General features: G+C 41.7%; 3 protein-coding genes and 1 non-coding gene across 4 annotated transcripts; 3 read left to right on the top strand and 1 right to left on the bottom strand.

Moving 5' to 3' along the window:
* The first annotated feature begins 4881 nt into the window (after nucleotides 1-4881).
* Nucleotides 4882-5543, top strand: LOC119232182 (keratin-associated protein 3-3-like). Its single transcript, XM_037494105.1, has one exon. The coding sequence runs from the start codon at nucleotides 4882-4884 to the stop codon at nucleotides 5188-5190; it is 309 nt and encodes a 102-aa protein (XP_037350002.1). The 3' UTR covers nucleotides 5191-5543.
* A 2879-nt stretch (nucleotides 5544-8422) lies between these two features.
* LOC119233162 (small nucleolar RNA SNORA15) lies at nucleotides 8423-8558 on the bottom strand. Its single transcript, XR_005122313.1, has one exon. It is a non-coding gene; the product is annotated as a small nucleolar RNA SNORA15 (small nucleolar RNA).
* A 1934-nt stretch (nucleotides 8559-10492) lies between these two features.
* Nucleotides 10493-15199, top strand: KRT40 (keratin 40). The gene is made up of 7 exons (XM_037492718.1): nucleotides 10493-10939; nucleotides 11581-11663; nucleotides 12180-12336; nucleotides 13214-13375; nucleotides 13454-13579; nucleotides 14380-14612; nucleotides 15100-15199. The coding sequence occupies exons 1-7, from the start codon at nucleotides 10493-10495 to the stop codon at nucleotides 15197-15199; spliced, it is 1308 nt and encodes a 435-aa protein (XP_037348615.1).
* Nucleotides 15200-19617: 4418 nt separating this feature from the next.
* Nucleotides 19618-25979, top strand: KRT39 (keratin 39). The gene is made up of 7 exons (XM_037492440.1): nucleotides 19618-20082; nucleotides 20922-21004; nucleotides 21755-21911; nucleotides 22514-22675; nucleotides 22775-22900; nucleotides 24306-24526; nucleotides 25742-25979. The coding sequence occupies exons 1-7, from the start codon at nucleotides 19618-19620 to the stop codon at nucleotides 25977-25979; spliced, it is 1452 nt and encodes a 483-aa protein (XP_037348337.1).
* The last annotated feature ends 406 nt before the right edge of the window (nucleotides 25980-26385 follow it).

Raw genomic sequence — 26385 nt, 5'->3', positions numbered from 1 at the left:
CCTGGACTCTGGTGGGGCATCATGGGTGCTGTGGTGGTGGGTGTGGGTGGTGACATACATCTGAAAACGTGTGAAGCTCTACCCCTAAGTCATACACAGTGTTGTCAACCAACCACATCACTGAACCTCCTCTACTAATGGAGCCAGAAGCTTAATGCACAAGGTATGACATCTTAAAATATGCAAAGAAATAAAAAGCATAAGAGCCTTTAACCAAATCAGCACATGCAAGAGGAATAGAAAAAAGGACATGTTGGTTTGTGGATTAAGAGTGGCTGTTCTCCGGTTCTTATGGCTCCTTTGGTGGGCCTGCCAATTTTTACTTGATTTTCCCTCAGAGAGACTTAAATTAGCAAATTCTAGTAACAGGCCCAAAGGGACACATTCCTTCCTGTGACTATTCTCCACAGAGAAGCTCTACCCCAGTCATCAATAGAATGACAAGCTGGGAGCTAAAGCTAAAATCTTTTTTTTTAAAAGATTTATTTATTTATTTATACAAACACTGGGTACAGTCAGAAGCGCGGAAGGGTGAGAGAATTCACCAGAGCCAGAGCAGGGAGCAGAGCAGGCAGAAGGACCAAAGTACACTGCTGAGGGGAGTAGCGGGCAGCAGGAGAGGTCTGCGAGCCATGCGGGACCCTCCTCCAGTGGCCAGGGAGCAGCCAGGGATCGAACCGGTGCTGTAGAGGCTGTGGGCAGCTTCGCAACCCAGCGCTCAACTGCTGCACCACCGGGGAGGACCTAAAGCTAAAATCTTGATGAAACACAAATTTGATGTTTAATCCACTATTTCATTTATTCGACTTTATCATCCTACTTAATTTTATCTAGAGCATATTTTCCTTCTCCCAACCTTAGAGAAATTGTGTATATATGTGTATATATGCAACACCTATATCTAATGTAATATACATGTAATATATAGATACCATATGTAAACACACAAGTCAAAATCTAAAAATGCATTGAGACAAGACCAAAAGAATGCATATGAAAAAGTAAGAGGTGGGGCGAGGAAGGGGGAAGCAAATGTCTTTAAACAAACATTTTTAAATGTCCTCAGTGTACCTGTCACTGTAGCAGACCCTGCAGGCTTATTAGTAGCTCAACTTTGAATGAACAGAGCTAAGAAGCCATAGGTGGGTGAGGCACAACCAGGATGCCATCAACAAGGCATCCCTTTGCTCATTCATTTGCCACAAGTACCTTGCTGGGCCAGGCACCATATCTGTGCCAGGAATAGAAAAATTAAAGAAATATTATTACCTAAAATGTCTGCAAGTTTCTCTCAAATCTGGTAAGGAGACAGACAAGCTATTATAAACCCCAATACATGTGTTTCATATACTTTGTATGGATGTAGTTATAACACGGGGTGATTCCTGCTGTGACCCAGATGTGAGCGGCGCAAGCCTGGCAAGAAAGAGTTAACTGCGACCCGGATTTGGTGATTCAGCTTAGGACAAGGGACAGTTCTGAAAGCCTCTGAGCCAGCCAGATTAAGCATTAAAGGATGACAGGCCAGCCGCACCAGGTCTAGTGCAGTCTGCTAGCTCAGGGATGTGGTAAAGACGAGGAGAGGATGAGCAGGGGGAGAGAAATGCGAAGACCTATGAAGCGGGGCTTCCCAAGGAGAGGGCCTTAGATGGATTTGAAGCAAGAGATTGACATAATCCCACTTTGCTTCCAAGTATTTATCTTTACTATTGATCTTTATGTAGCCACGGTTACAGAGAGTCCTCTCCATACAGAACAGGGTAATTAAAACTTGGCGTGTGTGTGTGTGTGTGTGTGTGTGTGTGTGTGTGTGTGTGTGTGTGTTCTGCTCCTTGAAAATCTACCACTTAATCAAGAATACCATGTTGTTCCTGTGTTTCCTTTGTTTCCACAAATAAAATGTTTCATTCCTCTGACACACCCTTTACACTGACCTTTTCAACCACATAAAAAGTAGCTCACCCTAATAGGTGCTATATTTACTTGTTAATAAGCAGTCCCCAGGCCATTTAAGGCAAATGACCTCACCTCTCTGGGGCTCACTACCCTAATTTATAAACAAAGGAGAGTAATTCCCAGGTCTCTCAGACCATCACAGAGAAAATACATTTTAATAAAGTTCCGCAAGTCTTTTCAATAAAAGAAATGACTTTATTACCATGAAGTCACTATTTTATATGTATTTCTAACTTGTAAGGCTGTCTTATTTATGATAATGGGAGTGTAATATTCTACATGGAACAGTAAAGATTCCTTTCTCCTTATCGAGGAGACTGGAAGTGGCCGAGCTGTCTACCCACAAGGCCTCCATCTTCCCGTTGTGAAATTCTATTTGTCAGCGCCTGCAACCCCTTGATTATGTTTTTCTTAAAAAGCCAAAATAATTTTCTTCTGCTTACTTTTTCTGCCTTAGATCTCAGTCTGTTTTCCTTTTGCTTATCATGTGTGATACCGTCATTTATAATAATATCTGGTATGTGATAAAGCTTCCCCCAGACCAAATCCCAAGGGAGTAGGAATGATGTCTGTTTTGTTCACTGCCATGTGACCAACATTTATCACAGTGCCTGGCACTGTGATATGTCTATTGGGTTTTTTTATTTATTGATCTTTAACTGACGTAATGCTGGGGTAACCCCATCTGGTATTAGCACCATAGTGCACCCACCACCAACTCACCCATATTCCACCCCCATAGACCATTGTGTTCCTTCCCTCTTTGTTATTTTTTTAATACTAAAGAAAATATTAATCAGTCCTAAGTAAAAGGATGAGAAATTCAACAATTATTCAAATTACTCAAAGGTAAATGTGGGCGAGTCCAGGGACACTTAGGGATAATCATAATCTTTTTCTTCCAAGCAGAACTATATAAACTTTTTTCATTCTGAAATTTATTAATTTACTTGACATTCATTTTCTCTAATTGTAGGTGTGAACTTTGAGATAAATTTTTGCTACATCGTATATAGTTACTCTTGCTTATCTGCTTTTTCTTCTTCAGTATTTCTGTCCCCTTTCCTTTACCTAGCATTTGACCTGCAACTCACGCAGATAATAGTAAACTATTGTTGCATTGAGATTTATGTTTTTTGTGGACATTAACACATTTTGTTCTCACAATAATCTCCAAGTGGAAGAATGTATTTTCCTTAGTTTGCAGAGGAGAAAAACAAGGCCCCGGAATGTGAATCACTTGCCATACAAGAAAGGCAATGAGCAAAACTGGAGTCAGAGCAAAGCCCCCCGACCCCGACTCCTACCTGGTCCTCTTGAGGCCATAGCCCCTCCAAAAAAAACACAAAAAACCATGTGGACTTGCCCACCACCATGTACTGGGCACCAGATGCAGGTGTACTTCAAGGAAGCGGTGGAGAGAAAGTGGGCTAACCTTGGCTTGAAGGATGAGAGGTTACGGTTGAGTGGGAATGGTGTGAGTACTAGGATGGTCCCTGGCAACCCCCCTCCCCCCTCCCCCTGTGTGCTTTCTCTTCTACTGAGCACAGCCCGAAGCCTGAATGCTATGCTGGAACCAGAGAGCAGGCATTTCCTCCACACTGGGTCTGGCTTGAGAAACTCAGGCACAGAGATGGAAATAAAAGCTGAATGAAATCAGATGTTTTCAACAGAAAGACAAATAACCAGTGCACGCAGGAAAGAATGTCTTCCAACTGGTTATGAAATAAATACAAATATAATAAAAATGAAATTTCAACTTTCACCCTCCAAATTGGAAAGCACTTTTAAATACCCACCAAATGTGGGGAATCAGGAATTCTCAAACACAGCTAGTGGGAATACATAAATAGAATTATATAAATAGAATTAAATAAGTAGAATTTTAAAAGGTAATGGAGGGCAGAATGGCAATGAATATCACAGACCTTAAAACATTGTTAATTAACATTTGCTCCAATAAGTATTTCTGTTTCTAAAACAATCATAAATGTGCATGAAGTTCTGTATATACACTGGTTCTCTACTGCCACAGTTACCACAGAGAAACATTGACAATAACCTAAATGATTAATAATATGAAACAAGTCATATGATTGATGCTAGACAACATTAAAAATAACATTATCAGATATGCTTAACAATACAAGATAATAAAAGCATGTGTTTAAGCATAAAAGCAAGTTATAGGATTATAGATAAAATATAACTCCAAAAATGTAATAAAACAATAAATGAATAGAAAAATTACCAGAGAGAGATATGCAAATATGGATAGATAATTTCTCTTGGTGATAAAATGACAGATGTGTTCATTTCTTTATGCTTTTCTATATTGTTCAAAGTTTTAACGTGAATATATAACATTTTATCATCAGAAACTTAACAATAGGCATCTTTCTGAAGTCTGCTCAGATTTCTCAAAGTAATTTTCATCTTGGAAAGTCCCAGAGCTGAAAGAAAGTTACTAAAATTAAGCCCAGCTTAATAATAATTATTCGGCCCCATTGATCCAGGTGAAGGTAGAAGAATAAAACCAAGCAGCAGCAGAGGAAAGACCCCCCACACCACAGCTCTTCCCCAGCAGAGCTGGTGTTGGAATCATAATTGCCAAAGCCTTTGTAAGACCTCATAAAGCATGTGTTCCAGTGACAAATGGCAAGAGTAATCACTAAAGATTTAGCAAAGAACTCAAATAAAATGTAATTAGGAGAATAAAGACTCTTTACAAGCATCTAAATGTCAAACCAATCAAAGGATAATGGGTCCACTAACATAAACAAGAACCAGGAAAGAAGCCTTCTGGTTGGACCAACACCCACTGGGGAAGATATATAAGAATCCCAGAGCAGGGAGACACTCACAACTCAGAAGCCTCCTCTTTCTTTGAACCAAACAAATCAAACACCACAGATTCCCAGGGCCATGTCTTGCTGCTGTGCTCCCCGCTGCTGCTGCAGTGTCGCCACCGGCCCCGCCACCACCATCTGCTCCTCTGACAAGTGCTGCCGCTGTGGAGTCTGCCTGCCCAGCACCTGCCCACACACCACCTGGCTGCTGGGGCCCACCTGCTGTGACAACACCCCCCCACCCTGCCACATGCCCCAGCCCTGTGTGCCTTCCTACTTCCTGCTCAACTCCAACCAGCCCACCCCAGGCATGGAGACCCTCAACCTCACCACCTATGTCCAGCCCTGTGGTGGTGACCCCTGCACTCCCAGATGCTGCTGCTGAGGGGTGGCTACCTCGACACTGCCTGACATTGAAAGAGTCAGCCCAGAAGCCTCATTGCTCACCTGTCTCTGTACCTGCATAACTGACCCTACACTCTAAGCTGAAACAAGATGGCACTGTCACGGATAACCCCTCTACCCGCAAGAAAAAGACAGCAAGAGACTTTCGATGATCAGTAACCCAGTGCAGTCTGAATAGGTGGATGGATGCCTGTGGCTTCCCAAAATTTTCAAGTCTTTCATATGAAAAGGTGTATCTTTCTTTGGGTGCTCTGGGAATTCTGTTTCCAGTCTTGGGTGGTGTCTTTCTGGATATTGAGAAGCTTCTTCATGATCTTCCCAATAAATTTTACATCTCTGGCATAGCACAAATGTCTACAATTTATTTATTTCTGTTAATTCATTAAATGTATTTCTTAACCCCCAAAATCAGCACTTTAAGAAAAATGAAGGAAATCTGCAAAACTGAAGATGATGGCACAAACAAGTATTTCTTGCTAATTGTTCATGCTATTTTAAGAAAACTAAATGGTCTTACATATAAGATGGTCTAGCATAGCATATCTGGAAGTAGACTTTCCCTGACTTGTGTTTTAATAAACAGGCTTAAGGTAGGCTGGAAAACTGAACATGATCTGAAGACCAAGTGCAGCATATGACATATCAACTAATCCAGGTTACCTGGTTATATTTACACAAAAAATTAATAACATAGCAATATCATTATTCACTCAATGGTCATTTACTAAATACCTATTTATGTGCCCTGCAATTTATTGTCCTTGCTTGCAATGAGCTGGCAAATACACACGACCCAATCATTCCTTCATACAATTAACAATTGTTCACAGAATGTTACGCAGATATTATAACAAAAAATATAGGTGTTCCACAGGTACTACCAGTAAAGTGCTATGGTTCCATAAGGGACCAGGAAAATGAATAACTATAAGAAAGTGAAAATCAAAATCAACAAAAATCTATGAACCAGAGATACTTTTGGGGGGGTGGGTGGAGGGAGGGGAGGGATTGGGGTCAAAATGGGGGGGTTGAAATTGTATGGGCATATAAAAATAAAATTTATTATAAAAAAAAAAAGAAAAGAAAATAATAATCCCAGTTTAAAAAAAAAAACTGAGAACAATTTAAAAATGGAGATTGACTTATTTCACTGAGCATGATCCCTTCCAGCGTCATCCATGTTGCTGCAAATTGCATGTGTTTATCTTTTTTGAATGCTGAGTAATATTCCATGGTGTATATGTACCACATCTTCTTGATCCAGTCATCTATTTTTGGGCATTTGGGCTGTTTCCAAAGCTTAGCTATTGTAAACAGTGCTGCTATAAACATAGGGGTGCATGTGTTCTTTGGAATTGATGTTTCTGTGTTCTTTGGGTAAATACCTAGGAGTGGAATTGCTGGATCCTGTGGAAGCTCTATGTTTAGTAGGTCCAGAAGCCAAAAAGAAAAAGAAAAATACCGGATGGTCTCACTCATAGCAGGGATCTAGAAAACTTAAATAAGGGACCAGGAAAATAAACTATAAGAAAGTGAAAATCAAAATCAACAAAAACTATGAACCAGAGACAGTTTTTGGGGGGTGGGGGGCGGGAGGGGAGGGATTGGGGTCAGAATGGGGGGATTGCAATTGTATGGGGAATATAAAAATAAAATTTATTAATTAAAAAAAAATAAAAATAAAAATAAAAAATAAAAATGGAGATTGATTTCTGCAATGCAATAGGGAGAGAGGAGAAAACCTAGTCAAGGACAAATTGACTGGAGCTGATAGTCAAAGAGATGAGACAAGTGTCAAAGAGAGATTAAGGACTCTGCTAAGGAGCAGAGTTATGGCACCCACTGAACATGGGGACAGAGAAGGAGTAGGTCTTAAAATGGGAAGTCCTGTATGCTCCAGGCATGTCAAGCTTGAGGCACAAGTGGGATATCTAAATGAAGGTTAGGCCGCTGGAATTTTGCACAACAGTGTTCTAGAGAGGAAGAATATGTATAAGGGAAGGTGCAGAAATCTGTGAAAACACTTATATCAAGTAAGTGCAAAGGGCTGGGTTGCATGTACACAGGATGAAATTCCATAAGGTTCCTGGGGGTAGCAAACCTTGAGTAAAGAGCATACCAAATCAGGGGCCTCCCTGGTGGCCTAGTGGTTAAGTCTCAGCACTATCATCAATAAGACCCTCGTTCAATCCCCAAGCAGGGAGATACCCACATGGCACAGCGGAGCTCTCCTGTCTCGCCCACTGCTCCCCTCAACAGTGTATTTCAGTGGATCCACCTGTTCTGCTCCCCACTGTGTCCTCTCACCCCTCCCCCACATCTCTGGTCTACACCCCAGTTTTTCTACATAAAAATAAATAAAATCTTTAAAAAAAAAAAAAACATGCCAAACCACACCTTCCCTAGAAAAGTCTAAACCAAGCCCAAGAACATCAAGTGGCTCTTCCAGTGACTTAACTTCCTGTCAGACCAAAACTCATCACTGCAACATAATCAAAACTTCCTAAAGTATACCATCCAGAATGAACAACAGCTAATTAAAATTCTCAAGACATGTGATGAAGCAGGAAAGTATCATCCCTAATCAAGACAAAAGCAGCCAACAAAAATAGGTCTATGGATACATGGATAATAGAATTAGCAAACAAGGATTTTGAAATTGTTATTCTATTTTCATAGATTTAAAGGGAAAGATGAACAAGATATGAAAGGCAAAAATTGTTCAGGATGAGGACTCTCACCAGAAAAGTAAAATTTCACACTTTATGTAATAAATTAATAACAAATAAATTTAATTTGCTTGAATTAAATAAGAGAAGCAAATGAGAATTCTAGAACTAAAGAATGCAATCTGAAATAAAGAATTCAATAGATAGAAGATTGGATGTTGCCAATTATGGGTGAAATCAATGAATTAAAGTACCTCAAGATAATCCTTTTTTTAAAAGATTTTTTTATTTATTTATGCATACAAGAGCTGGGGCCACAGGCCAGAGATGCGGGGGAGGTGAGAGGATCTACCAGACACAGAGTGGGGAACAGAACAGGCAGATTGACCGAAATACACTGCTGAGGGGAGCAGCGGGCAAGTCAGGAGAGGTCCACTGTGCCATGTGGGTAGCTCCCTGGCTGGCCAGGGATCAAACTCATGCTGCAGAGGCTGCGGATTGCTTCATAGTGTGGTGCTTAACCCCTTGCACCGCCAGGGAGGCCCTTGTGTCCACTTTTAATAAAGCTATGCCATCATGAAACTTACCATACCACCAGTCATTTCAAAGGGAAAACTACTTTTGCATGGTGCCTGGCTGTGTAAATTACTGATAAAAAGAATGCAGTATTCAGTTATGCCTTAAAGTTCCTCAAGATAATCTTAAGAGAAATCAAAATTATCAAAACTAAAACAGAGAAACAAAAGATTGAATAAAATGAAAAGAATCCAAGCAGCATATGATGAGTATCAAGTAGCCCAACATACATTAAATTGGAATTTCAGAGAGGCAGGAAGGAGAGCTTGTAGTATAAATGTAAAGAAAATCACTAAAATCAAACCCAACTCTTCCCAATGAATAAAAAAATCCTGAGATTGTTTTAACATCTTTATTTAAGATCTGGTTTGGTTTTAGTTTTTTTTGTTTTGTTTTGTTTTGTTTATCCTCACCTTCCTATTGTCAGTACCTAGGAAGCAGTGCTCAGAGATAGAAAAACAAATTCATTCTAGATCAGGCAAGTTTAAGTTTTTCAAAGTAAAGGGGTTTTCCCTTATAATGATCCTATAGATTCAGGAGGCAATTTGCTCTGCACACATTTGAAAATGAAAATAAATACCACAATTAAAGACAAGAGAAGTGAAATATATTATACTTCATAATGAAGATGTAATTCAAGGGAAGATTCAAAAGGAGGACATCACAAATCCCTGCCTCCCCCCGCTACCCCGAGTACTTCAACGGAGATTTCGTTCAATGGAGTTTCTGGTATGTAACCCACAATACAAAATTGTATTCTCCAGTTCCAATATTTTACGTTTCATGAAACTAGTCTTCAAAAATGCATATATACAGGCCTCCCTGGTGGCACAGGCGGTTGAGCACAGCTCTATGAAGCTCTCTGCTGCCTCTGCAGTGCCAGTTCCATCCCTGCCGGCCACGGAAATACCCACATGGCGGGGCAGACCTCTTCTGTCTCGCCTGCTGCTCCCCTCAGCAATGTATTTCAATCATCACTCTGCCTGTTCTGCTTCCCACTCTGGTGAATCCTCTCACCATCCCACACATCTGGCCTGTACCCCATTCTTGTATAAATAAATAAATCTTTTTTAAAATGCATATATAAAAGTAAATACACATACAAACATATAAGAAAACAGATTCGTATCTCAGAAGAAAAGCCTTCTGTGGCTTCCTTGCCCCTATTCTGAAATATAACCAAAGAATTTCCCAAGTAACCAAAAGATTGTAACTTAGAATTTATATTTCACTCTTATTAGAGATACAGGTGAAAAACTGTAGTCCCCATCTAAAAATGCCAGGAAGGGAGATGTGAAGAAGACAGGTTTCATGGAATCAAAGATCACAGTTCCAGGCCTTGATAACCAGGTTAAATGTTAGCCTGGAGGATATCACTATGCCTCTCAGTTATGTAAACAGACTTTTCAATTTGCATATATGCAGCTAAGGCACACACACACACACACACTTTAAACCTAGTACATACCTCACTTCTCTACCATTTGAGCAAAGCAAGACCACAAAAAAACACTGCAAAGAATGGTTAATCACACAGAACATTTTTATGGCAGTTGCACAAATAAACGGTAGTTAACGAGTAACAATATTAATTTTAAAAAGAGACGTCAATAATTTTCCTTGCACAGTATCAAAATCTCTGGGACTACTGTTTTTCTTATTTATAATGGGTCATGGCTGTAATTACTGATGGGTCAAATTCTCTCCTTTCCTTATTCTGTCAAAAAAGACAATGTTTCTTCCCATGAAAATTTTCTGGACCATATATTTTATCCCACAGGCACATGGAAATGGTGTCCTTATTTAGTAACCTGAAGTTACGTCTCTTTTATGAGGCATATAATTCCTCCTCAACAAATAAACAACACTAATGAAATGTTTATACGTAAACTGGCACAACAATGATAAAGAAAACATCCGGTGCATTCTGTAAATACCCATTTGGGGGGCTATATAAAAGTCTCAGGTGCATCGCTGACTTTTGGAGTCAGGCGACTGGTGCTTTGCAGCTGGCCTTTGTTCTTCGCTCTGAATAGGATGACTTCTGACTGTGCCCCCACGTGCTGCCCTTCTGAGTCCTGCATCAGGGCTTCTGATTGTACCTCTGCTTCAACCTGTTGCATGGAAACCACATGTCTCCCCAGCGCCTGTGCTACACCCAGATGCCAGACCCCTAGTTTCCTATCCAGGTCTTGCTTGGCAACCGGTTACCTGGCACCATGCTATATTGCGAGGAACTGTAACATTCCGGGTGTGGTGGGGACCTGTGCTTGGTGCGAGGATGGGGTATTCAACAGCAATGAGAAGGAGACGATGCAGTTCCTGAATGACAGACTTGCCAACTACCTGGAGAAGGTGCGTGCCCTGGAGGAGATGAATGCAGAGCTGGAATGCAGGATCCGAGAGCAGTGTGAAGACGACATCCCGTTGGTGTGCCCTGATTATCAGTGCTTTTTCAACACCATTGAAGATCTCCAGCAAAAGGTGTGGTGTCCCATGGCCCTTACGCTACACCTTGCCAATCTGTGACTTGCATTACCTTTATATTAGAAGAGGCTGTTCTGTGCAAGGAAACCTGGGAAAGGGGAGTTCCCCAAAAGGGAAGGGGTGCAGAGGACAGGACTGGGCCCAAAGTCAGGAATTAACAGCAGCACTGGCCCCAAAGCTGGTTCTGGTTATCTATAAAATGAGGGAAAACTAGTTTCCGTCTAATGCAACATGGTACCTTGATATAATTTTTACATCAATACTGAAATGTCATCTTTGTAATCATAAAATTTCACCTAATGCCCATTTTCTTATTAAATTTTTATTTCATGGATCACATATAATCCTAATACAAACTATTATGGCAAAAATTGAACTGAGTTCAACTACCAAGCGGTATTGCAAAATGTCTTAAGTCTTTAGAATGTCTAAAGGTCCTTAGGTCCTTTTAATTTTTCTCTTTTGGTTGGGAAATAAGCTGGCACCATGAGCGACATGGCTAATGAGAAAAGTAGACTGAAAGCTATTTTACATGTTCTCATAAAGACTTTTAAAAGATAAACAATGGCATAGATGTTCAATGAAGAGATATTTAGTTTTCTTTCAAAGAAACATTTATAACTTAACTTATTTCCCAGATCTTGTGCACAAAGGCAGAAAATTGTAGACTTGCTGTACAACTTGACAACTGCAAACTAGCTGCTGATGACTTTCAGTCAAGGTAAGCTGAAATTGAAATTGAAAATAATTTATATCCACCCCCCCAATACACACACACACACACATCATTGGAAACAGTCTCTAAAGAATTTTAATTTTTTTTTTTTGCTGAAATAGCATTGCATCATAACATTCTACGTTTCATGTGTGCATTCTTAAGAATCGACATGTGTGCGCACTGCATTAAATTCCACCACTAAACGTCCAGTTCTGTCCTTCACCATACAGTGGACCCCTTTCACCAGGTTTACCCACCGTACCCCCGCTCCCTTCCAGTTCATAACTAACTGGGCTTTTGTTTTGTTTAGTGCATCTGCCCACTTCTGGGTCTTTATCTAAAAAAGCATAAAATATTTTGTTAGCTAAGAAGGCTTGCAAAGCTCAAGTTTGTCATTAGTGGGGATGTAAAGGCCACTCGGGCACGTGGCTTCCTCGAGTCCCGAGTCATCAGGACCCCCAGACTCCCGGCGCAGCATCCAGTGAAGTAAGCCCGGCTCTGTCTCTTTTGCTGCGGAAGGTACGAGTCTGAACTGTCTCTTCGCCAGCTGGTGGAGGCTGACATCAGCGGTCTGCGGGGGATCCTGGGTGAACTGACCACATGCAAAGCCGATCTGGAGGCCCATGTGGAGTCTCTGAAAGATGACCTGATTTGCCTGAAGAAAAACCACGAAGAGGTGAGAAAGGTGGCAAAACAGCTGAAGGTCAGCTGTGAGGGACAGAGTTACAGGTTCAGATTTCCTGTTGCAGACATAGCGCACCCTTAGTTTGGGTTGCTTCAGCCGGAACAAATTACTTGAGGCTCTTCCTCACAGCCCTGTGTCTCCGGGTGTGGATGTGACACAATCCCTGGCTGGGTTGTGTCCTGCTTTTGTGCAGGACGGAACTCCACAAATGGCTCTCCTTGAAGGCTTTATGTCCTTCCTACCTCCAATCCATCAGGTCTGAAAATCAGGCTGCGAAACAGCGTGAGGCCATTTCCAACAGGGGATAAAGATTCAGGCAATTGTTTTTTTAATTCTGCAAATGTAAACCTTAAAAGCATTTGGTTATTCCATGTTGAAGAAGCTGGTAAAAAAAAACAAACAAAAACAAAAAAAAAACTGCATGATGTGACGAAGTCTTTTTTCCCTTTGGATGTTTGCTGATAATATTAACAGCTGACATCTCCAGACCTCTCTATGGGCTCGGGGCTTTTATAAGTTTCATATATATATGAACTCTTAACCTATCTTACAAGAACTCTCTGGAAAAGGGAAAATCATTATGCCCATTTCACAGATGAAGCTAGGAGTAAAAAGAAATTCAGCCCAGGTAATTTGCATCTAAATCCCACACTTCTCCAACAAGACAGAACTGGGACACCACAGGCATGTTAAAGTGGCTCCCTGTTAAAGTTCCTTCCCATTAAAGTCTCCTATGTTTTGTGTTGATGCGGCGGATGGCAGAACCCATTTAGAATAGGCAGGTTGCAGGGTTTGGGCTGCCCCTCTCCCTGTCCTGTAACACCTCCACCACCACAAGGTGACCAGCCTGACCCATTTCCACTTGCAGGAGGTCAACGTGCTTCGGGAACAGCTGGGCGACCGGCTCAGCGTGGAGCTGAACACGGCGCCCACCGTGGACCTCGGCCGAGTCCTGGACGAGATGCGCTGCCAGTACGAGTCGGTGCTCGCCAGCAACCGCAGGGACGCCGAGGAGTGGTTCGCCGTTCAGGTCAGCACCGGGGCCAGAACATGACAGGCTTCCAGAATTCCGCCTTATTTGCGTTCTCTAACCTTGTGTGTGTTTCAGACGGAGGAGCTGAACCAGCAGCAGCTGTCGAGCGCGGAGCAGCTGGAGGGCTGTCAGACGGAGATCTTGGAGCTGAAGCGCTCCGCCAACGCTCTGGAGATCGAGCTCCAAGCACAGCAGAGCCTGGTGTGTAAGGGCGAGGCGGCTCTGCTTTGTCACTGAGACTCGGGCCCTGTGATGGGACACCCCCTCCCAACCCAAAGGCCAGACCCACAATTCTGAATTTCTAACTTGCAGGGATTACATTTCCTTGCCTTTTCCAAGTATTGCTGTTACCCAGCTAGAAGCAGAAGTGAGAGGTCAGTAGCTGGTATTGTCCACTAGGGTGCTCTAATCTCCTCCTCCTGGGATGACTGTGGCCCTATGGCACCTCCAGACATGGAGAGTAGGACAGAGCAGGAGCAGAATGAGAGAGGGACCCCTCAGCCAAGAACACCCCCACATTCCAGTGGGTTTTCACTCTTGATTCAGGTCAGTTATTCAAGTTCACCATCACATCTAAAAAAAAAAAGATCTTCAATCTTTGCATCCTACCACTCTCCTAAAGCCCCCCAAGGTCACACCTCAAGCTGATCCTTCATTGCACCCCACTCTACCCACCCAGCACTAAGAGTACCATACAGTCAAGTCACATTAACCAGTCACTCCCCGCCAGTGTGTGTCACGGTGGGTCCCACAGAGAGCACCAGGTGAGGGCAGCCGAACATTCATCTTGTAAGGGGCCAGGGCTCATTTAGGCCCTGCCACCACCCAGGGAGGCAGGTACTATGCATCCCCCACTTTTTATAAAGCAAAATTGAGGCTCAGAGAAGCTCAGTAGCTTTCCCAAAGTCACATGACTGGAAAATGGGAAAACAAAGATTTGAAAACAAGCCACTGGCCCTGGAAACAGCTGCACGGTCCTTGTCACATGCTCTCCTGTGCAGACAGAGTCCCTGGAGTGCACAGTGGCAGAAACGGAGGCCCAGTACAGCACGCAGCTGGCCCAGATGCAGTGCCTGATCGATAACGTGGAGACCCAGCTGGCTGAGATCCGCTGTGACCTGGAGAGGCAGAACCAGGAGTATGAAGTTCTGTTGGATGTCAAGGCCCGGCTGGAGAGTGAGATCAGCACCTACCGTGGTCTGCTGGAGAGCGAGGACCGCAGGCAAGTGTGCAAGTTACCCTAAAAATCCCCCAGACTCATGAAAAGCCTCACTTAGGAGAATTCTGTTTCCCCAAGATCTGGCCAAGTTCAGGCCTCTCTGATATGTTAAAAAAGGAGCATCTTAAAAGAGTGATGAAAAGAGGCTGAGGCTAATCATGTGACAATAGAAATGTTCAAAAATATTCTGAAGCAGTAGAACATTCCATGAGGGCTCTCCCTTTGCTCCTGTTTTCCATTAAAGGGAAGTCAGGTAAATACACAGCAAGTAACATATGCAAAGTGAAGAAAATATGTAGAATTTTATTCAACTGCTATAGCTTCAGTGAACATGAAGTGGCAATTTGGGTTCTGGGGACCAAGTAGGTTAAAGTCAAAAGTTATTCTGTGAAGTGTTTTTCAGAACATGGTTTGTAGGCAAATTTTGACTTTTCTTTTTTTGAATTGACGTTTTATCCAGGTTTCCTTTCTTAAGCTTGGTTTCAAAATGGTTTTCCCATAGGCTCCCCTGTAACCCGTGTACTGCTACAAGCACGCCAGGCAACACTTGTGAGCCCTGCACAGAATATGTACTTTGCACAGTTGAGAACTGCTATACATGAAGGGTCAAGACAGCATAGCAGATGGGAGATCAGCCTGCAGCGACCTGGAGGAGATGAGGCTCCACTGCGGGACATCAGACTTGAAACTAAGTCAAGAAGTCTTCCATGTCCTAATACTGGCTCCTGAGCATCCCGAGTATATTTCTGCTTTATCACTTACTCTCCTCCCTGCTTATTCATGACATTCTAGGAGTCTTAAAGCTTTCTTGCTCACCTCCAAGCAAGACATAGCCTTTGTGGCTCATTACTGTTGCTATAACAATCATCTGATGCCAAGGTAATTGTCTAAATCTATGCCAGTAGTTTGACTTTGTATAAACCCAAATTGAAAATATTTTGAATTCCCCAAATACAAATGGATTAGCTAAGCCATGAGAAAGTCACAACTGAAGCAAATCATAACCTTTATGTTAGCCACACTTTGTTGAGCTATAATTTGATATAATAAAATGCAGCCACTGAAAATATGTAGCCCTATAAAGTTTTAAAAATATACACATGCATGTAATCACCACTCAGATCAAGATGTAGAATATCAGCCTGAAAGTTCCTTCATGTTCCTTCCCCATTAGCTCACCGCCCCCTCAAGGAGGCATCTAACCTGGTAGATAAGTTTTGTCTACTCTTGAAGTTAATACAAATGTTATGATACCATGTGTACTCTTTGTGTCTGATTTCCTCATTTTCAACATGGTTTTGAGGCTCTTCCATATTGTCACTAGTACCAGTTCATACTTTTCTGTGGTTGAGTAATATTCCACTAAATAGTTACGCACAGCCTGTGGGTCCATGCTCTATAGATGAGCAGTTAGGTTGTTTCCATTTCGGTGTTATTGAAAGTAAAGCTGCAATAAGTGCTGCCATGCAAGTCTCTGTGTATGGTGACATTCATTTCTCAGGGGCCCACACCTGCATGTGAAATTGTTGGTGTTAGGAGATCCTTTGAGAGAAAGAGATGGATGGATGGATGGATGGATGGATGGATGGATGGATGGATGGATGGATGGACGGATGGACAGCAGACAGGTGGATGGGTGGGTAGGTGGATGGATATACAGAAAAGTAGATAAACATGTTTCTTCCTTTTATTGCCTGCATGGGGCTTACCTTTTCACCTTCTTAGTGGTACATTTTGATCATGAATAAATATTAATTTTGATGAAGTCTGATCTACGTTTTATGAATAATGTTCTCACAAACCAGAACTCTCTTAGCACAAGATCATGAAGATATTCTTCCATATTATCTTCTAAAAACTATAAATGTAGTCTTCACATTTAAGTAATTAATACTTTTAGATTGGTTTTTATACATAGTATGGGGTAGAAATGAAGCTTTTTGATAATTTTCTAGTTAATTCAGCAACATTTATTGAAAAGGATCTTTTTCTCATTGACTGGGTTGGGAAACTTTGTCCAAAAGTTATATTTCTAAACAGTATATTCTTTTTTACTGATTAGCTTGCCAGTATCACACTATTGAATTATCTTGATGACAGTAATTTAACCAGATGAATTTATTTCCTCCCATCAGCAAGAAATGCAGTTCAATGCATTTGTTATCAAACTGATATTTTTAATCTGATTGGTGGAAAAATAAAATGACCTCAACGTAGTTTAAATAAATCTTTTTATGAGTGGCAGTAAACATTTTTTCTTATTTTAAGTGCCTTTTATATTCCCTTTCTGGTCATTCTCTGTGGTATAATTGCAAATATTCTTTTCCAGCTTGTCATCTGTCTTCTGATTTTATAGGCTGGGCTTTTTATTCATGCACAATTATTTAACAGTAAATATTTCCTTCTCAATTCACAAAAGTACAAATGGAGATTTCTGAGGTGGGGTTGGGAAGACTCTGCTCTCCCCAGCAGCCCCTCTGTCTGGCATCACACTACCACCTCCACTCTCCAGTTAAACCTGGACAGTCACTTGCACTTTAGGACCACAGAGCATGAAAAATCAAGAGTATAAAGTTCTTTTGTGACTGGCTTGGAACTATGTTCATTTGTTGTGCTCAAAACCTCCCAGCCAAAAAGACAGACATTAAAACCCACGCTGGAAAGCTAACCAAAGAGCTGAGGCTCAGTGATGGGGAGGAGTCCGGTAAGAAGCCAGCAGGAAGAGAACAAATGGAGAGGCTGTTTCCTTTCTTAACATCGAATCATTATTGGAAAGGCCTTCAGACTGCAAATTTAAAAAAATAATTCAACTATGTTTTCTTTTAGCACATTTATAATTCCTTTTTTTTTCACAATTGGATATTTGATCTATTTGTAATTTTCCCTACTATAAGGCATGGGATATGATTCCAACATTCCCTAAACCCCACAAGTGATACAGAATTGTCCCCAAACTACATGGAGACATACATGACAGCAGGTCTTTCCCAAATGATTTTAAATGTTACATTTTTCATAGAATAAATCCTAATCTACTTGCAAGTCTATTTCTAGACTTCTTTTCTATTCTATTGAACTGTCTGACTATACATATATCAATAGGCATGTAATTACTGAGGCTTTAAAATACATTTTAATATCTGAGAGGATGAATCTCCTTATATCCTTTCTTTCTTAGCATTTTCCTGGCTATTCTTATTTTTTCTCATAAAACTTCAGAACTATCTTGTGGAACTGAAGTTTTAAAAGGTGACATTTTAGGAGCATCTCAACAAATGTATTGGGATCTAAGTTAAATTAGTGTAGAGATAATTGATATTTTTATAATGGTGACTGCTATATTTCATTCCAAGAACATGATACATCATTCCATTTATGCTAGTTGTCTGCCCTCCTGTATAGTTTAACATTTTATTCAAGTAGATTATGTATCATTTTAATTTAATTTATTCTTGCATATTGTATATTTGTTAATTCATTCTTCCTTCCATTGTGTGAATAATTGGTACCCAAAGATGTTTGCATCTTATCTCTGGATCCTTTGAAGTGTTAGACTAGATGAAAAGGGTAAGTCAGGTTGGTAATGAGCTGACCTTAAAATAGGAAGATTACCCTAGATTATCAGAGGACTTAAATATGGGAGAGGAACACAGAAGAGCCATATCAGAGTGATGCTATGTGAGAAAGACTCCACAGGACATGGCTGACTTTGAAGGCAGAAGGGCCCATGAGCCAAGAAATGCAGGCAATGTAATGTGAAGAGGCAAGAAAATGATTTACTCCTGCACCTCCCATAAAGGATTGGCAACAAACAACTTCCTTGAAAAAAGGGCTGAGTAAGTATTCCCCAGAAAGAACACCCATGCCTTTCAACAGATCAGATTTCTTTTTAATTTTTTTAAAGATTGATTGATTGATTGATTGATTGATTTATTTATTTATTTATTTATACAAGCACTGGGCACAGTCAGAAGCGCAGGAGAGTGAGAGAATTCACCAGAGCCAGAGCGGGGAACAGAACAGGCAGAATGACGAAATACACTGCTGAGAGGAGCAGCGGGCAAGGCAGGAGAGGTCTGTCGTGCCATGTGGGACCCTCACTGGCAGCCAGGGATCAAACCAGTGCTGTAGAGGCTGCGGGCAGCTTCGCAGCCCAGCACTCAACCACTGCGCCACCAGGGGAGGCCCAACAGATCATATTTAAACAGCAAACTTAAACCAACATCACAATAAATTTTTATCTAGTGTAATGCCACAAGCAAACACTGAACACTAGAAATATCATAAAATGTGGACTTTGAAAAACAAACCAGAAGATAACCAATCTTTCCAAGAAATTTCTTGTTGGCAATCCAACCCGACCAGGAAAGCTAAAACAGAAATCTAGCAGTCACTTTTAAAAGAGCCTTATTTAAGAATAACATTTCAATCCATAGTCATGTACCAACAATGAAAACAGGAGACTCAGTTGGGCAGACAAAAATAAAATACTGATTTCTACATTCGCCAATAATTACTAGATATTACTAGTTTCCCTTTTCCAGAGAAGAAAGGAAGAGAAGGATGGACTTGTTCCTGGTCAAGCTCATTGCCGAGTGGGGAGGTCAACAAGGACTTAATGAACTTAATCGACTCACACCTGCTTCATCATGGATGTTGTTACAACTGTGACGACAGATCCTTTTGAAGACGTAATGTGAAGCTCTGGACCCAATGACAAGTAGTAGTTGTGATGGGTAATAATTTAGTAACTGCCTACATGCACATTTTTATGAGACATTTTAATGCTCTTCTCAGACAAATAAAAAGCAAACTAATGAGATATTCCTATGGGACATGATATAAACATTAGAAAGGAAAACATCCTTCCTGCTGTGACACCACCTTGAGGGAAGGCTATATAAACACTTCAAAGAGGAAATGCCAAAAGGCTTAGAATTTAGACTCAGTCGGAGTAGCTTGAGCTTTCATTCAGTCCGGAGGACCACAGGCTGAAATAAACGAAAGCTGCGTACACACTATGGATACCAATGGCTGTGCAAGTACTTCTTCTTCAATTCCATGCCAAAGCAGTTCTAGGATTACAAATTTTAGGACCATCTCTTCCAACACCAGCTGCCAGCATGGTGATGCTGAAGTCAACAACTGTCAACCCACTGGCCATGTTCTAAGAACTCCCCAGCCCCAGGGCTGCCAACCTATGCCTTATTTCTGCCTCACACCCATCTGCTTAATAAGAAACTTGCATGCCCTTCTACCTATGGGTGACTGCAGCTCTTGTGGTGAAGGCATCAACAGTAATGAGAAAGAGAGCCTGCAAATCTTGAACAATCGCCTTGCTAACTACCTGGAAAAGGTACGAACACTGGCACAAGAGAATGCCAGACTGGAGGGTAAGATCCAGGAAGAGTGCAACAAGGAGCTCCCTGTCGTCTGTCCTGATTACCTGTCCTACTATGCTACCATCGAGGCCCTCCAGCAGAAGGTAAGCTTCTTAGAAACTGGAATTGTCAAGTCATGAGTTGGCAGTCTCCAGGCACTGGCCATTCGTTCAACTTTGGTATTTTAGTTGCTTTTATGCTGAAAAATGTTTTGTAGAGTAAGAACATCTCTTGAATGAAATTGTCATCTTCAGACAGTGTTAAGGATTTTATCACTTTTCAGAGATGCACTCTGCCATCATAACTAGACAATTTGGGGCTAAGATGTAGTAACAACCTGTTGCTGCCATTTCTTTCACAAAAATAAGTTAACAGGGATCTGAGACAATAGATTTGGTTTTAATGTGTTCCTAAAGAGTGTGTATTCATTTTTTCCACCATTACCATCGATTTCCCCTTTTATGCTTATTTCATCATCTCCAAAATATTTAGTTTCTTCCCATATCAAACCTAAGCTTCCTATTCAGAGGGATATGTTGCTACACATGCTGGATTTATTCACTTTTGGTTGGTCACTAAATACTTACTGAATGCCAACAATGCACCAGGCATTATTCTAGGCTCTGGGGAAATACTGAAAAACTGAAAAGTCCCTGCCCGTATAGTATTTCTATTCTAGAGGACCTTGGCATGTTATGCAAATTTAGCATGGATCTTACATTTTAACAGTAAAATATAAACAAAAGTTATTGAAGTAATTTTTACGGATCTTTTAGGAAAATAATAAAAACTCTGCTCTTTCAAAATCCCCCAAACTTCCTCAGAATAGCTATGAAAACCCTACCTAGCCTTTCCTTGCTCATTGAAACATGCTCAGGTCCCTTGGTTTATAAAGGAGATGTTGGTGTTTGTCTCATTTGTGTGTACAATTTCTTAATTCTAGATCTTGTGTACCAAGGCTGAGAATTCCAGACTGGTCTCACAAATCGACAACACCAAACTGAATGCTGATGACTTGAGAACCAAGTAAGCCCACCAGTACTGTAATCCAGGACAGAATTTCCCCTGCCTCTGACCCTAAATACCCCCAATAAGATGATCCTAAATCTACTAACCCTCCTGCACACACTGTGTCAGCACCCATCCAGAAAAGACCTTCACACGCAATAAAGGATGGAGTTAATAACCACTCACAGGTAGCTTCTAACATATGAGTCCTTCTAGTTGCCTGCCTACACAACAGCTCAGTAAAATAGACAGGGCTAATACATTGTTTGCCCATTTAAGGTGAGAAAACTGGTTTAATGGGATTCCGTGACTCATTCAAAGCTCATACAAGACTGAATCCAAACTTGGATACAAGTTTTCTAACCTAGTGCTCTTTCTGCTTAAGCTGTATTCTCTCCTAGGGCAGAGGAAGGAAGATAAATTCCTTCATCTCAAAGAAAAGCAACATAGCATCACTCTGACTAATTTAGGAAAAGTAATTAAAAGGTGATGTTTATCAAATGGTTTCACTCAGAAGAGAACAAACCCACAATTGAAGGAAAACCCACTGGCCATGTTCTAAGAACTGCCCAGCCCCAGGGCTGCCAACCTATGCCTTGTTTCTGCCTCACAGCCATCTACTTAATAAGAAATTTCCATGCCCTTCTGCCTACGGGTGACTGCAGGACAGTCAACAAGAGACCCAGAGGAAAAAGCAGGAGTTCCACGTGGCTTGATTTACACCATCTCTACCTTTTAAATTTTTTTTTCTGTGTCTCATTTTTAAAGGTATGAAGCCGAGTTGTCCCTGCGCCAGCTAATGGAGGCAGATGCCAACAGCCTGAAGCAGATCCTGAATGCCCTGACCCTGGGCGAGGCTGACCTGGAGGCGCGCGTCCAGTCTCTGAAAGAGGAGCTCCTTTATCTCAAAAACAACCATGAAATGGTTAGAGAAGGGCCAAGAGCATCAATACCAGCTAAATCCCTAAAAATACCATTTAGTCCCTTGAAATGAACTTGACGGTAGATGTCCCCAAGCTCTACTACTCTGCGCTTAGGCTCTGGAGGTACATGCTGCTCAGAGTGTCTCATAGCCACAGCATCTTAAGTCTCCATTGTCCCAGCTTTTCTGGGAGAAGGAAGCAGCCTAATTTTCATGTCCCCACAGTTTCCCCATCTTTTTGCCACAGACTCTGGCACTACTGGTGCAGGTCACGATTGGCGTCATGGACATGGTGGTCTCCATTGTGAATTCCTCCTCCATGCACGTCCCTGGAAATGATCTCAATGTCTTAAACCCTGATCTTGCTGGTCAATTGGTTTTACTTTTGCACTTTGTTGAACATATTTGATCACATTTGGTTACATCTGAAAATTTTAAGTCATTTTAATAACATCTCAATGGCACCTATAAATCCTGCATTCCTTTATTGTAATATTTATGTCAGACACAGTTAAATCATTGCTGTTAGACTGAAACAAAAACACAAGGGAGTCATCTGTTCACCATATGACTTTGTATTCCCTCTCTTTGCATTCTCTCTCTAGGAAATCAACACCCTGCAGAGCCAGCTTGGGCACAGACTCAACATTGAAGTGACCGCTGCCCCTTCTGTTGACCTGCAGCAAGTTCTACAAGAAATGAGAAGTCACTATGAGTCTATCATGGAGACAAATCGCAGAGATGTGGAACAATGGTTCAACACACAGGTAGGGTGAAAGTGTCACCATAAATAAGCTGATATTGCATTTCCAGGGTCAAAATCATGCCTACCTTCCTAATGGCCATGGTCCCTGACTATGTTTCAGATGGAGGAGCTGAAGCAGCAAGTGATGACCAGTTCTCAACAGCAGCAGAGCTGCCAGACGGAGATCATCGAACTGAAACGTGCCAAGAACACGCTGGAGATTGAACTACAGGCCCAGCATCGAATGGTACCTGGCTCAACAGGGGTGTCCGTGGCCCCTGACCCCTGTGTGTTGCATGTTTCCCAGACTGTGTTCCTTAGGGCAGTGTTTCCTCTGTTTATTAAAGGATCTGTAGTCCAAAAAAGGACATTATGGTCAAAAAAGCCTGGGAAATGCTGGATTAAGCAAAGGCTATACCACATGCCTTCCTGCAGGCCATTAATAAGTTGATGTGTGCTGTGAATATCCCAGCATGGGTATATGGCATCCGGCATTCCAAAACTTATTTGATGGAGGCAATAATGAGCCACGGAATACACTTTGGGTAACACTGAAAGAGCATTTTATGATGTGCAGGAATTTTTCACAAACTATTATGCTACAGACTTAGAAAATGATCTTATGAAGGCAGAGTGGGATAATTTTAAGCTTATTTTACAGATGAGGCACAGAGAGTGAAGGTGATTTTCCTAAGTCAAATCCAAGATAAGTTTTATCTCATCTGTTTTATAGATAGAGACAACTGAGATCCTGGAGCTTGGAGTCACTTGTCAAGCCTCACAAAGGAAATGACTCTGAGCCAGAATTCAGATTCTGAGTCCAGAGCTCCCTCCTCTGTCTTTGCAATATCTTGCTGAAGTAGGAATTATGTAAATGCTCTGATCTGAAAGGTGTTAGGAAGACCTTGTCTTAAAGTTGATTTTGTCACCACCTAATGACATGACTGTGGGCAACTCATTTAACCTCTTGAGCCTGGGAAATGCTGGGAAATGCTGGGAAATGCTGGATTAAACAAAGGCTACACCACGTGCCTTCCTGCAGGCCATTAATAAGCTGATGTGTGCTATGAATATCCCAGCAGGAGTGTATGGCATCCAGCATTCCAAAACTTATTTGATCTTCATCTATAAAAATTGTAATCATCTTACAAATGATTCCATTATCCATAAGCTTATAGGATGATAGAGCAGGAAAGAACTTTAATCACCAAGATTTCAGCTCTTATTTTACCCTAAAGAAATTGATCCAGTGAGGAATTGTTGGCTAAATGTTGCATCTTTCCTTTTTAAACTACAAACACTCCTAGAATGAGGTGGCATGGTGATATGTTTTTAATATCTGGGTATAAAAAAATGAACTGGTGTATTTTCTTTCTCGCATAGATAGAAGAATGTGGTAGGAGATTACCAGGTGATTAAGAAAGAGGAAGAGAAGTAAAAACTAAAAGGGGGGGGGGGAGGATAAAGGGAAGCAAGACTTAATACAGTTGATCATCTTGGTTTGGGATATATTCCATTTAGCGGTAACAAGAGGACCTGGAGCCTCACTGGTATCTGTTACGAGACACCATTGTTCCAAATGCTGCAAATCACAAGTGACCTGAGCTTGACAGAGTCAGCATCATAAATGCTACTTTCCTTCTCCATGGCAGAGAGACTCCCAGGAGTGCATGCTGACGGAGACAGAGGCCCGCTACACGACCCTGCTGGCCCAGATCCAATGTCTGATCGATAACCTGGAGGCTCAGCTGGCAGAGATCCGGTGTGCTCTAGAAAGACAGAGCCAAGAATATGAGGTTCTACTGGACATCAAGAGCCGGTTGGAGTGTGAGATTGCCACATACCGCAGCCTTCTGGAGAGCTCTGACAGCAAGTACGTAACATACAGTTGTTTATGAGAAAGGTGCTCACACACTAGGTGCCACCACAGGCAAAGGGAAGCATGTGTTTTGATCTTCTTGCCAGTGATGGGGGGCTTGAGATGGAGGGTCCCTCTACACTGTCAAACTATGGCATTGGGTGGCCTAAAGTGGTGACCTAGCACAGAGTGACGGTTGTGGCCTAACTGATTTTGAAGAACCAACATACCAGGGTAATGACTGTTAGTTTGTTTAGCTTCTTAGAGTTTTACAAATTACTGGGGGGAAAACAGTGTCCTCAAAGGTGAACATTCCCTGGCCACTTAAAGCAGAGTACATATGTGTGGGTTTCAGCCTCTTTTTTTTTTTTACTAGAAGTTGTAATGTTTTTAAATGATTAAAAAAAAAATTAACCAACCCACAAGGCACTGATCTTGAGAACAAGCTCTCTGAAATGACTGAGTTTCCAAGCTAACGCCCCAAATGCAGGCTGAGTTACAATTGCTAAGCAGACCTCTCTCCTCAAATGAGTCAGTGAATTCTATTCCCATCTTTCTCTTAATTGACATGCCCATGCACTACCAGTACCAGGTTAACTGACATATCTCTCTGAGGAGCTACAATACACCAAGTGCCTTGAATTATCAAAGAAAGATAATATTTCCCAAAACAAGTTCCTACTGTTCCCTGTTTCTAACTCCAGTTCTCTAAGGATTTTTCACTCAGAGAGCCCCGAAGGCACTTTGGAGCTTCCCAATAAAACCATTAAGGACACTCCCCTAGATCCACCAGTAGTATCTGACTAAATCATTGATAAGGCAACTATCTAATTAACTCGTTCCTTATCACTGTGGATCCTGCATTAATCCAATTATACCCATTCTGGATATACTGAAAAACTAAAGCTTCGTGGTTAGCTGACTTACCTGAGGTCATTAGCTGGTAAATGGGCCCCACCTATTCTTTCTGGTGTGGTGCTTTGCCACAAAGCTACAGTATCAACTTAATGCAGCTTACATAAGTAATGTTTCTGTACCTGCAATGTGGCTTTCTCGTGGACTGGTCTGATTCATTTTCTCCCATTAGTGACAGTACAGAATGAACAAATGAACATTGGAAGTACTTGTCTTGAGTCACCCATGTTGACAATTTGACCACCACCATTTTTCTCCTTAGCCATGCTTGCCTTCCCTCAATCACAGGGAAAATTCTGTTTTTTTTCCCCCTAGGCTTCCCTGTAACCCATGTGCTACCAACTGTGAGTCTTCCACTTGCACACCCAGTAAGACCAGAGTCATGGAACATGCAGCGCCCCATGGGAGACATGAGTCCTGCAATCCCTACAGAGCCCTGTCCCGGTTACTGGTTAAAATCTGCACCCTCACTGAGGAGTTCCAGGATGGGAAAGTCATCTCTTCTTATGAACACGTGCAACCTTGCTACATCACCAGACTTGCCAAAGTCTAACATCCCAAGGTGATGAAAATGACCCTCATTCATGAAAGAGAGGCCAATACTTGCTCCTGCCAAAAAGGTTTAAGAACTCCCCAGTCCCTTAAGGTACTTAGTTTCTTACTACTACAGCGGGTCTCCATTGCTAGTTAGAGCATCTTTCATTCTGCTCCTTCCCTAAGTCGGTGGTGCCAGCGTGATGATAAAAGTCACTTCTCTGGAAGCTCATGTGGCACTTCTCAGGGACAGGCACCAGGAAGGTGACCTACATTACTTAGCTCCAAAGGTGATGGGCTGGTTTCTCTTTTGTTTACTCAGGTCTTGTTTACTTACATTCCTTATTAGAGCCAGTCAGACGAGTTTGGGGATTGTTTTTGGCCATGGTACATCAAGGTGAAAAGCTGCAACCTTCCCTTCTAAG

This window comes from Talpa occidentalis, unplaced genomic scaffold, assembly GCF_014898055.3.
Source record: "Talpa occidentalis isolate TD23 unplaced genomic scaffold, MPIMG_talOcc4v2.1 talOcc4.7, whole genome shotgun sequence".
NCBI classification, from domain to species: Eukaryota; Metazoa; Chordata; class Mammalia; order Eulipotyphla; family Talpidae; genus Talpa; species Talpa occidentalis.
The sequence above is the reverse complement of the archived record's forward strand: the minus strand, read 5'-3'. Positions and strand labels throughout refer to the sequence as shown.

What these genes read in the sequence shown, in the direction of transcription:
- LOC119232182 (XM_037494105.1), top strand. Translation starts at nt 4,882, where the DNA reads ATGTCTTGCTGCTGTGCTCCCCGCTGCTGCTGCAGTGTCGCCACCGGC.
- KRT40 (XM_037492718.1), top strand. Translation starts at nt 10,493, where the DNA reads ATGACTTCTGACTGTGCCCCCACGTGCTGCCCTTCTGAGTCCTGCATC. An exon ending in TTGAAGATCTCCAGCAAAAG is followed by an intron (nt 10,940 to 11,580) that starts GTGTGGTGTCCC and finishes CTTATTTCCCAG; the next exon opens with ATCTTGTGCACAAAGGCAGA. An exon ending in TGAAGAAAAACCACGAAGAG is followed by an intron (nt 12,337 to 13,213) that starts GTGAGAAAGGTG and finishes TTCCACTTGCAG; the next exon opens with GAGGTCAACGTGCTTCGGGA.
- KRT39 (XM_037492440.1), top strand. Translation starts at nt 19,618, where the DNA reads ATGGATACCAATGGCTGTGCAAGTACTTCTTCTTCAATTCCATGCCAA. An exon ending in TCGAGGCCCTCCAGCAGAAG is followed by an intron (nt 20,083 to 20,921) that starts GTAAGCTTCTTA and finishes TCTTAATTCTAG; the next exon opens with ATCTTGTGTACCAAGGCTGA. An exon ending in CTGGAGAGCTCTGACAGCAA is followed by an intron (nt 24,527 to 25,741) that starts GTACGTAACATA and finishes TTTTCCCCCTAG; the next exon opens with GCTTCCCTGTAACCCATGTG.